At 37.6% G+C, this 11,293-nt stretch overlaps 2 protein-coding genes across 3 annotated transcripts; both read right to left on the bottom strand.

Annotated features, from left to right (window-relative positions):
• Positions 1-538: 538 nt before the first annotated feature.
• Positions 539-4,177, bottom strand: LOC116292484 (uncharacterized). The gene is made up of 5 exons (XM_031699815.2): positions 4,085-4,177; positions 3,953-3,992; positions 2,568-3,482; positions 1,130-1,379; positions 539-904 (listed from the first exon to the last, which is right to left on the bottom strand). Exons 1-5 carry the CDS (start codon positions 4,100-4,102, stop codon positions 646-648), a joined length of 1,482 nt encoding a protein of 493 aa, XP_031555675.2. The 5' UTR covers positions 4,103-4,177; the 3' UTR covers positions 539-645.
• Positions 4,178-5,370: 1,193 nt separating this feature from the next.
• On the bottom strand, positions 5,371-10,838 carry LOC116292485 (chymotrypsin A). Of its 2 annotated transcripts, none has more exons than XM_089033343.1 (5): positions 10,712-10,838; positions 10,231-10,251; positions 9,147-9,461; positions 7,277-7,384; positions 5,371-5,848 (listed from the first exon to the last, which is right to left on the bottom strand). In XM_089033343.1, exons 1-5 carry the CDS (start codon positions 10,815-10,817, stop codon positions 5,508-5,510), a joined length of 891 nt encoding a protein of 296 aa, XP_088889469.1. In that variant the 5' UTR covers positions 10,818-10,838; the 3' UTR covers positions 5,371-5,507. The 2 variants fall into 2 exon arrangements, with proteins under 2 accessions (XP_088889469.1, XP_088889468.1); XM_089033342.1 differs by having other exon boundaries at positions 10,231-10,257; positions 10,712-10,831.
• Positions 10,839-11,293: the final 455 nt, after the last annotated feature.

The following is an 11,293-nucleotide window of genomic DNA, read 5'->3' as shown; positions in this document are numbered from 1 at the left end:
AGACACCGAGGGTCGCTCAAAACGCACGACTAGATTCCAATAGAGTTTTCCAATGCTGATCGATTGGCTTGTCATGATGTATGCAAGAAGTATATGGAGTTGTAAAAAAACAGTAGCAGGGAAACTGTGGTAAATTTAGCAATTGTTTATGTCGTGTTTGATCTTCATATGTCCCCTTATAAACACTAAATAAACATGAAAACTAAGAAGAAGAAAAAGGCAAGGAACCACTTAAGGATAAGTGTCCCGAAAAAGGTAAAAAAATGAATAAATTCGAAGCTGAATTTGCCTGAAAAGAGTGGAAACCCGCGATGGTTGTTGTTTAATGTTTAAAAAAAACATGAAGCTAAATCCGCTGCATGTTTTCCCATTTGAGACCATTTGCCATTCCCTAGAGTGTCATCTATTTATAAGTTAATGTTTACGCATCACAAAGACACATACAAATGCAACGAAATGGGAAACTATAACGCCTAGATTATGATAATACTTTCCATGGCTTCACTTGATTTCTTGACTTTACTTTTGGTATTTGTGAATATTTAACATTAAAACTAGTCTATCACTAAGTAAAGGTGTCTGCGCTGACCTATTAACGATCATATCATGGTTTTATTCTACTAATTCCAGTCAAAACAGTCGACATTATTTTTCGTCATTTTTCAAGTTATTACAGTAACTTTGATCAAACGCTCCTATCAATACTTGTTGTCTGAACATGTTATTGAAGTTGCCAGCAGTTCTGTACCGTCCAACCACATAAACACAAGGCATTTGTCCCATTCGACCGCTAGCTTTACCAATTCCCAGCTCAGTGCTGTCTTGCCACACTACTTGAGTGAAATGTCCAGTTTCTATGCTGAAGCTAGGATTGTTAAAGTTGTATTGACAGACCTCATTATACCTGCAACGAGAGTCGCTCGTGAGTTAACCGCCCCCTGACTTAGATCATATCCCAAAGGTTGTTTCGGGATTTTATAAAATTGATGTTTGAATTAGTCTTGAAAGGAGGTTTAAATCTTTTTAAGAGATCCAAGGTCGACCCAGTTTGTCTCCCAGCCAGAGCTCCAAATGGTCGAGCGAGGGATTAATACAACTTAAGTTAGTGTCGTCAAGCCCATGCACTTACCAATTTGTAACAGCTTTTTTACCACTCATAGGATTTCCAAACGAGCTACATCCCATAGCAAGATTTTCTCCAACATCTTGTCCACGTTCAGAGCTTGATGAGTGCTGTAAAGCTCCAAGGGCAGCTATTTTCTGAGCATAGGCTTTTGCTTGCTGGTTGAGTTCATTGTTTAACCTCATGGGTGGTGCGTTATGTACAGCACGAAACCTGTTGTGTGCTTCCAAAGCTTCTTGCTCAAATTCACTGTCACCTTTAAAACCAACAAGATCATACGAGATTAAAAAGGAAGACAAGTGAAGCGGCGTTTGTTTTATCTGTGGACGTGCATGTTCGCAAGCTCGTGGCTCTACACATACACTGCTGACTCAAACATTGAGACAAAGAAGCTTTACCGGTGGCGGGCGTGTAAAAGAAGAAGATAATAGAAGTTTGGAATAATCTTTTTTGAGACGAGTTGCGTTAAAAAATAACGCTCAGAACACTCGTTGTTCTAAACATAAACCACTGCCTCAAACATTGAGGCAAGGAAGCTTCACCGGTGGCGGGCGTCGGTGTAAAAGTTGCACCGGTTGAACTTTCAAAGTTATTTCTAATACTGTAGATCGAAGGGGTTTAGCTTGCCATATAGTACATATGTACATATAGTACAAATTAAATACAGTAGAATGAACATCATATATATCCGTGAAAAACGTTTATTACAATTAGTATTAGCTATTCGGAATCCGTAGTTGAGGGAAAAACCTGGGTCGAAAGCTAACTCGAACCCGTTTTTTCCCTCAACCACAATGCATCGTGGACTGTTGTAGTGGATACATTTACAATATGGGACACATCTCTTCCCATAAAAGAGTAGCACAATACACTGAAATACCAACTCGACCCAGTTTGTTCCTTAACCTCGGAATGGAGCTGATAGAGCTCGCTGTGCTGTAACAACGACATACGAGAAAACAAGTTGAATCAAGTAATTTGGCTTTTTATACAAAGCCAGCACTTAGCACAAATGTGCTGTATCCATTTCTTCTCGTTCTTGATCAGGCCAAAGTGACCCTGCGTAAATTTACACTTTCCAGTTTGATACGCGCGACAAAAAAGAGTTTGTCGCGAAGTCGCGGTATGCTCGGCACGAGGCTGATTATGGGTCTGGAAGAGAATGCGAATTTCGAGGTGTGCGAAGGAATTGCCCCAGCACAATATTTCTTATACAAAACTTTGTATTATTATTATATTTTTTTTACAATCTTTAGTTAACTTTTTCACGGATGGAGTGCAACCATATGTCCGTGATATAGCTCAATTTCTTTCTTTTTTTCAATTTTTTTCATTGCTGCCATTCTAGACTAATTAGTTAGTAATACTTCATGGATATATGGTATGCACTTTAATAGCAAGACTTTAACATCGAAATTGGGGGGAAAAGGATGGTTATATTTACCCTGATTGGCACTGCTGCTTCCACCTCCATTGCTCCCACCTCCATTGCTTCCACCTCCACTCGGCTGCCCTCCTGCTCCACCTTGATTGGGTCTGAGACTGTTAACTTGATTTCCTCCTTGAGTGGGTCTTGTCCATCCACCCTGAGGTGGTCTAACTCCTTGACCAGGGCGCACCCGCCAACCGGAAGAAGGCCGTCTTCTTTGGCTTGGTCTTCTACCACCAACTCTTCTGTTCATCGGCCAGCGACTGCGTGTTCGTTGGTTCCAAGACCATGTCTTCAGTATATTCTTTAACACCTGCTGTTCTTTCTTGATCGTGGCAAAGGTGTGGGTATCGTTATGTGGAAGTGACGTTGGATTTGATTCTACGCTTTCAGGAGTGTCAAGAAAGACAGTGATGTTTTGAGCCACCCCCTTACGACTCATGTTATTCCGATACCGATCAGTACCTTCATTCAAAAAAGCTCTTGATAAATTTTTAGTTCCCTGATGGATATTACTTGTGTTGAGGCGTGTGTGATTGAGGTCTTTGGTCTGTTTTATGACGTAGATAGTCATGTTGATTTCGTTTGTCGAATTAGATTCGGCATTCATCAGGTTTTGAATCAAAGGGTTTTTCTGCAGCGCTGGAATAAGGCCAATCTCTTGGTCCTTTTTGAGTTTAATTTTCAAGTTATTATCTTGACCAGTGTTGTTGCCAACAGTTTTTGTTATTCCCTTGTCATGCGCACTACTCGAAGGCCGGATAGCTAAACTACGGTTGTTTTTTGAATGTAGTACATCAGCGTGTTGATTTACTTGATGGATGTTATTTAGTGGCGGACCACTCAAAATGACTGAATCAAAGTGCGGTTGTTGATAGTCTTTGTTGTTGAGGTGGCTAGTATGCTGTTCGCACAAGCAGCCGACGAGCACTGGAAAAGTACCATACAAACGAAGTCTTAGTAAAAATGAAAAAGCCAACTGCACAACCTATCTACCTATCTAAGGAATACCAACCAACGTTACTGACATGTGATGACCGCAATCAAAACAATCGAGGTCTTGGATATAAGTTTTAAGGCATACGGCTTTTTTTAGTTTTTTCTGGCTATCCATTCGCTGTTATTTAGCAATCCGTTATCACTGGAAAGGGGATCTCTGTTGAAAACAGAATTGTCGCCCAATCGCGCATCCAATCAGAACACACGATTCTTAGAATAATGTGCTATAAATTTTACAATTTCAATAATGTGTTCCACCTTGAAAACGATTTCAAAAATTCCCCTCCCTTCCCTTCACCTCCTGCCAAGTTAGGTCTAACATGCTATCAAGGTGGTTCATGATTCCGAGATGATATAACGGACAAGATAATATAACAATATTATATGTTTATATTACTTACTGAAAGCCAAAATGAGAAAAGTGGCCAGTTCCAATATGCCCTGAAATATGTCATTAGAATAGCATTAGCTATAACTTCAATCTAAACTTTGATTGCAGATTTGAACATATCAATCATTTCAATGTTACTTACATTCTGTTTATAACACATATCAATCCTTAACTCAACTTATCGTTGTTTGAGGAGCAAATTTGTACTTTTCCGGGCTTCTTAAGATGAAATTACGTTGTTAAATCCAGAATAGGGAAACAAATGAATTAGTAACTCCTGCCCTGGCGGTATAAAGGTCGCCAAGCCGTCATGCCCATGAACTAATTAGACTACTACTTTTTTTCTTTTGACGATCGTGCTACTGAGCGGACAAACGTCATGTTATTCTTTTTGGTTTATCCTCGCAAATAACTTTGTTATTTAAAACGAATTAACAAAACATGGTCGGAAGATTATTTAGGAACAACTGAAGGTGATATTTATAGGAAAATAACATAATGATGTTAAGTTTATTTAGTGGCAGGTAGCCACTTCAAAAAGAGGCCTTGATATTAGACCCTCGATAACCTGAAGCAACCTTTTGGTTGATGTAAGTAATCAAGGCAGGGCTAACTCACAGATCGAATCGCCGAAACAACCCGTTATTTGCTTATCTAAGTCGGGGCAATGGTAACTTATCGTAATTTAGCATTTGCTTTTGCGAAGAGAGGAAAAAGGATAATCCGGAATCTAGGGAGAGACCTAACAAATTTTTACTTACATGTGATGCCGGCCGGTATCAAACCGGATATCCTATTAGAGGTTTAAGGAAGATTCAACTTACTAACGCAACGTCACCTTTGATTCTCTCGATCTTCACGGGCAGCTGAGATGACAATATGTTTAAACATTGAGGCATTTGTTATTCCTATTTTCCTTTGCTTTCTAGCTTTCTACCTTTACCAGTTTTCTTCTTTCTTCGTTTGAGACACGATGACACAATCCACTTTATGTTACTCCATTTAGCATACTTCACATTGGTATTAAATTTCAGATTTCATTGTTCCAATAAAAATGGAGTGACAAGTGGCAAGTGATTGGAAATTCAATCTTCAAGACAAGAATTGATGTTATACTTCAATTACTGGCATTTTGAGGACGAGATTGCGAATAGTGCTTTCTTTCTCTATAGAACGGAGAAAGAACGAAAAAGAACAGATGGGTGCTGTATCTTTTAGGGTACGCGATTGGTGGCCCCAAACATTAAACCGGGTGTCAGTTATAATTTATCAATTATATATTGTCAGTGTGTGTTGCAATAACTCAAAGCAAAAAAGAACAGACAGGACAAAAACGCCAGAAAAAAGAAAAGGAAACCTAAAAGACTTCTGCACCAATATGACTTGGTCTAGCTTGGGGATTTGACTGAAGTTGACACAGACTCATCATCCCAGCTAAGGTTTTATTTATTCATCTAGGTGAAGAATTTATCAGTTAATCGTGCTTCAGGGTCTTCATGATAAACTCTCTGCAGTGCTGGCTAAACTACTATCGCTATTGAGTAAACTTGCAATATGCTGATCAGTTAATGTATATAGCTATTGATCCAGGTGGTGAACTTGCTAACTTTAGCGTTGACGGAGTAGTAACCTGGTCTACAACCACCTGCTCCAAAGCTAACAACACCTTGCAGATACCATTTGCCATTCAGACTGTTCTTGCATACAATTGGTCCACCACTGTCAGTGTTGCAGGTCGATATCGTACTTGTCAAGTCATGACCAGTACACAACATGGAACTAGTTATAGGGATGCTGATGTCCTTGTAGTTTTGCTTGCATTCATTGCTACTGACGATTGGAAGTTTGGTTTGTTGAAGGATGTCTGCTTGGCTGTCCCAGTCACCAGGGATTGTCAGACCCCAACCTGTTAGCACGAGAAGAATATATCACTTCTTCAGTTGGTTTTCGTTTTACATGCCGAAAGACAGAAAGAAAGGAAGTAAGGAAGGAAGAAATATTTATGAATTGGCTTATTTTGCCGAAATTTGCAAATACCTGCAAAATTACCTTTTTGTGGATTCACGAATATAATAAGGAGAGAGAAACGGGAAGCCTTATCACACTAGTAGTTATTGGTTTTTATAAAATAAATTAAATAGTACGCACGCTGTGATTGGTTGATAGCCATGTTTGCATGAGGATATGTAAACACAGTTGTGACGTCACAACTTTCGTGTCTTCCCGGTACAAGTTCAAAAATTAAAAATTTACAGTTTCTTTCGAGGGAAAAAACGCCCCCAAAAATGTATTTTGAAGACGAAGTTCCAAATTTTGACTTGTGTCAGGGCCACAGGCATAACCCTATGGTCTCATGCAGGTCTTTCTGATCGTAATATCATGACAATCTCTCGTTGGTCACCGCAAACAGAATTCCCTCAGGAGCTACAACACACGTCCTCCGTCAGAACTGCTGCGGTTGTTCAGCGAGTGCTTTCTCATGATTTAAATGCACCGCTCGATAAAGAATACAAGTATTTCAAGGAAACAGTCAGCAGCTTCAAACTTTTTCCAGCGATAGCTCTTCAGCTCCAAAAAATATCTTCTCGAGGCAAGACGAAACAATCAACTTCGCTGCCATGTTTTCTGGCTGTCAAATTGAGCAAAACCACGTTTCTTTCAACCGAGAATTCCATTCACAGTGACACTTGTTATCCACTTTTGATCATTTTCGTAAAGATAATCAATTCTGAAATCTTTTATTAAGATTTCTATTCAATCTTTGGACATTTCTTTGTATTTGTTTTAAAGTTTTAGAATGATAAATGTTTAAAATAGCTAGCGATTTTTTCTTGCTTCACATTTACCTCCTTGGCGTTTATTACACAAAATTTGATTGGCTAACGATCGAAGTTCGTGATGTATGGAGAATTTGTATTTTGATATGAGAATCAAATTCAAATAAAGATTTATTTTCTTGCAAGTGGTAATGTTTTCCCTTAGTATTTATTTTATAAAAGCAATAGAAAACTTTTTTCTCTGTGTTTACATAGCCTGATAGCAACACTCGGGGGGTTGGGAGAATTCTCGACAGTTATGCAAACCCTCGACTACGTCTCGGGTTTGTATAACTGTCTCGAATTCTCCCAACCTCCCCTCGTGTTGCTATCAGGTTATGTAAACACGGAAAAAGTTTTCTATTGCTTAAATAAGCTACAATGACTATGGAGGACTCAGTGGTTACACCTGAGTGGTACCCTATTTTCCTGTACATCCGTTAGGAGGAATTTAAAAATGCCTTGCCTTTGGGGACGGAACTGAGAAATATCGGAGGAACTCTGAGAGACATACTTACCTGTGGCATAGCAAATCTTTCCAGCGGCTATTTCTAGGTTCTGTTGAGGAAGGCACGCTAACGAGACATGTTTGTTGAGAAAAGCTGGTCTATCCAGTTTAATCAAAGCTATAAATAAATAAATAAATAAATAAATAAATAAATAAATAAACGAACGAACGAACGAACGAACGAACGAACGAACGAACGAACGAACGAACGAACGAACGAACGAACGAACGAACGAACGAACGAACGAACGAACGAACGAACGAACGAACGAACGAACGAACGAACGAACGAACGAACGAACGAACGAACGAACGAACGAACGAACGAACGAACGAACGAACGAACGAACGAACGAACGAACGAACGAACGAACGAACGAACGAACGAACGAACGAACGAACGAACGAACGAACGAACGAACGAACGAACGAACGAACGAACGAACGAACGAACGAACGAACGAACGAACGAACGAACGAACGAACGAACGAACGAACGAACGAACGAACGAACGAACGAACGAACGAACGAACGAACGAACGAACGAACGAACGAACGAACGAACGAACGAACGAACGAACGAACGAAGACGAACGAAAGCGAACGAACGAACGATACGATGAATGAATGAATGAATGAATGAATTGAATGAATGGATGAATGAATGGAATGAATAAATGAATAAATAAATAAATAAATAAATAATAAATAAATGAATACATATAATAAATAAATAAATAAATAAAGGAAATAAATACATAATAAATAAATAAATCCTAAATAAATAATAATAAATAAATTACATCAGTAAATAAGTAAATAGTAAATAAGTAAAGAATAAGGTAATAAGGACATAACTAAGTACCTAGTACATAAATCAAGTAACTACGCTACAATCCATAAAGAAAGAAATAAAGAAATAAATAAATAATGATAAATCAACTAAATAAATAAAATAATAGAATAAATAAATAACTAAATAAAGCAATAACTAAATAAATCCAAGAAATAAATAAATAAAGAAATAAATAATAAATAAATAAATAAATAAATAAATAAATAAATAAATAAATAAATAAATAAATAAATAAATAAATAAATAAATAAATAAATAAATAAATAAATAAATAAGTAAATAAGTAAATAAGTAAATAAGTAAATAAATAAGTAAATAAATAAATAAATAAATAAATAAATAAATAAATAAATAAATAATAAAAAATGAAGCATATTATAAGAGTTTTTTATATTTTTGTTGTTGTTGTGAAGTGTAATGGTCCAGGTGAGTGTAGTCTTGAGTAAGACTGTTGTTGGTGGTGACTGACAGTTTGTTGTGAAGTGTAATGGTCCAGGTGAGTGTAGTCTTGACAAAGACTGTTGTTGGTGGTGACTGACAGTTTTTTGTGAAGTGCAGTGGCCCAGGTGAGTGTAGTCTTGACAAAGACTGTTGTTAGTGGTGACTGACAGTTTTTTGTGAAGTGCAGTGGCCCAGGTGAGTGTAGTCTTGACAAAGACTGTTGTTGGTGGTGACTAACGTTTTGACAACCTGCGCAGAAGTCATCTTCAGAGTCCAGTGAGAAAACAAGCAGTAAGGAATCATATAATGAAGGGGGAAACTTTAAACGGCCACTCCCGTAACCGACCATCTCTTAATCGATCACCTTCTCAAATTTTCTTTTTTTTCAATATCAAAACTGTTATTATGATTTTTGTATGCTACCTCTATCATATAAGCGATCGCGACCAACGTCGTAGAGGACTTATTTTTTATTTATTCTTTGGTAAGCAACCGACTCCACCCCCCACTGATAGTAACAATCGCATGATAGGGTTTTTTAACTAAAAGCAGTCTATAAAGAACAAGCTAAGTAATACTAACCTATGTCATTGTTGACTATTGATGGTTTATCGTAATTTGGATGCATAACGATGCGTTTAACAGTAAACCTCTGCTCATTGCCTTCCAGTCTACTTCTGGTGTGTTCTCCTAACACGACCTCTAGTTCAGGATAACTCGATGGGTTATTGACGTGGTTGATGCAGTGAGCAGCGGTAACGAGCCACTGGGGGGAGACCAAAGTCCCTCCACAATGATGGCGATCTTGGTGCTTGATCTGGACCATCCATGGCCATGAATGAGGTAGAGCTTGACTTCCACTGATGATCCTACCTCCTGGGCGAATGCCACATTGATCTAAACATTGCCAAATAAAGATATTTTAAAATGGGGCGGTTCTAGTTTTGCTGTTGTTTTTTGTTTTTGCTTCTTTTTTTGTTTTTTTGTTTTTTTGTTTTTTTGTTTTTTTGTTTTTTTGTTTTTTTGTTTTTTTGTTTTTTTGTTTTTTTGTTTTTTTGTTTTTTTGTTTTTTTGTTTTTTTGTTTTTTTGTTTTTTTGTTTTTTTGTTTTTTTGTTTTTTTGTTTTTTTGTTTTTTTGTTTTTTGTTTTTATTGTTTGTTTGTTTTTTCTAGGAGCTCAGTTAAAAATATTTCTAGAAGCTAATGCAAATTACAGATTTCCATATTTCTTTGTTTTCCAAATGTTCAGTTGAGAAAATGCTTTACCAGAAAGGCAAAGTTGGTCATGCATATGTATTGGATATTCCTAGATCAGTTAGGAAAGTTTTCTAACTCTATCCGAATATGATCTGTTATCTAACTCTAGACGAATGTGTATTAGAATATGTAACTCGGGTAAACGGAAACATGGGAAGCATACTCTAACGGAGGATTTTTGTGATTGACAATATTCTGTTGCAAATATAAACCGTAGCGATTTTTGTGTCCATCACGTCGTAGAAATGGAAAGTGAAAGGTGGTCATGAAATAGGTGGAGCAATTACATTTTTATTCTTTGTTTTGTTCAATCAAAACACGTTTTGCAGTACAAGTGATCAAAAGAGATCATAAACTTTTTTTAAAAAAATAAAAGAAATTGAATTAACTGACATTAATCTGAGACTTACTTGTTGCTGTTGCCAGATAAGCTGAAATTTTACAAAGAAAGGGAAAGAAATGATTATAAGACTGGTAAATCATAAACTGACGTTCAAAGTTTACACACAAGAAATGGTAAATATTATCGTTGTATGATTTATGATATTTTTCCCATGAGGGCAGGAACACGACAACAGCATAGCCAACTACAGTGGGCCCTGTTTAGCACGGGCACTGAAGATGGTCGTTACCAGCTTCTTCACTGTGGATCTTTTACGTCCGTCTTATGCAGGGTCATATAGTGAAGACAGACGGGGCCTACGGTTTCAAGTCCTTTTCCGAGTAGACTTGAAGGTCTAACCATTTGCAGATATAATTACAAAGGCAGCACCTTCTCCTCAGTTATTTTAAGACCCTGAGTGTTGTTCCAGCCGAGGCTTGAACCACGACCTTCCGCACAGCAGACCAACGCTCTTAACAACTGAGCTAACCGGGTGGCGGTATACTTACGGCAAGAAGAAAGGAAAACCAAAACAAAACCAAGCCTTGAAAACATGTTGGGAGCGAATTCACTGCTACGTCGGCTCAGCGAAATTCTCAATAAACTGGGAGTCATTAGGCATTTTAAAGCCTCAGTGTGAGGACAGCTAGGTAAAGAGAGATCGATCTTTTGCAATATAAAACATTGCTGATGTTGTGATGTAAATAAAAACCTTATTAAAGACAAATACAGCCGTTATATCAGTTATATTTGATTTGCGAGTATGTCACACGAACAAACGATGATGACACGATTTGATTCACACTGAGTTCATTTGTGAAACAAAGTGAAGTTAAGGTGGCTCGATGGGGTTTTCTTGGCGCGCTAACTTTCGACTTCAAATCGCAAATACGCAGAAGCAAACAATTCATTGGGGAAAATATCTTTTGCAGGTTTTGAGGAAAAAATGGCATTTTCGAATAATCATGTGTTTTGATTTTTCAGCAGCGCGAAGGAATAAAAACTTTAAAACCATTTCACTTGCGTATTGTGGTTATCTTTGCTTTAGTTGCGCCATGTATTTTGATTTTTCAGCAGCGCGAAAAAATGAC

This window comes from Actinia tenebrosa, unplaced genomic scaffold (genome assembly GCF_029948245.1).
Source record: "Actinia tenebrosa isolate PJP-AT-01 unplaced genomic scaffold, QUT_ActTen_1.0 PGA_scaffold1__47_contigs__length_23844297, whole genome shotgun sequence".
Lineage (NCBI taxonomy): Eukaryota > Metazoa > Cnidaria > Anthozoa > Actiniaria > Actiniidae > Actinia > Actinia tenebrosa.
Note: the sequence above shows the minus strand (reverse complement) of the source record. Positions and strands in the feature narration are given on the sequence as shown.

Bases quoted from the DNA above. Each gene is read 5' to 3' on its own strand.
- LOC116292485 (XM_089033342.1), bottom strand. From the start codon at position 10,817: ATGACTCCCAGTTTATTGAGAATTTCGCTGAGCCGACGTAGCAGTGAA. The intron at 9,462-10,230 runs GTAAGTCTCAGA...GGCAATGTTTAG, and splicing joins TTATCTGGCAACAGCAACAA to ATCAATGTGGCATTCGCCCA. The intron at 5,849-7,276 runs GTAAGTATGTCT...TCGTGCTAACAG, and splicing joins AAAGATTTGCTATGCCACAG to GTTGGGGTCTGACAATCCCT.
- LOC116292484 (XM_031699815.2), bottom strand. The intron at 3,483-3,952 runs GTAAGTAATATA...GTACTTTTCCAG, and splicing joins TTTTCTCATTTTGGCTTTCA to TGCTCGTCGGCTGCTTGTGC. The intron at 905-1,129 runs GTAAGTGCATGG...CTCTCGTTGCAG, and splicing joins AAAAAAGCTGTTACAAATTG to GTATAATGAGGTCTGTCAAT.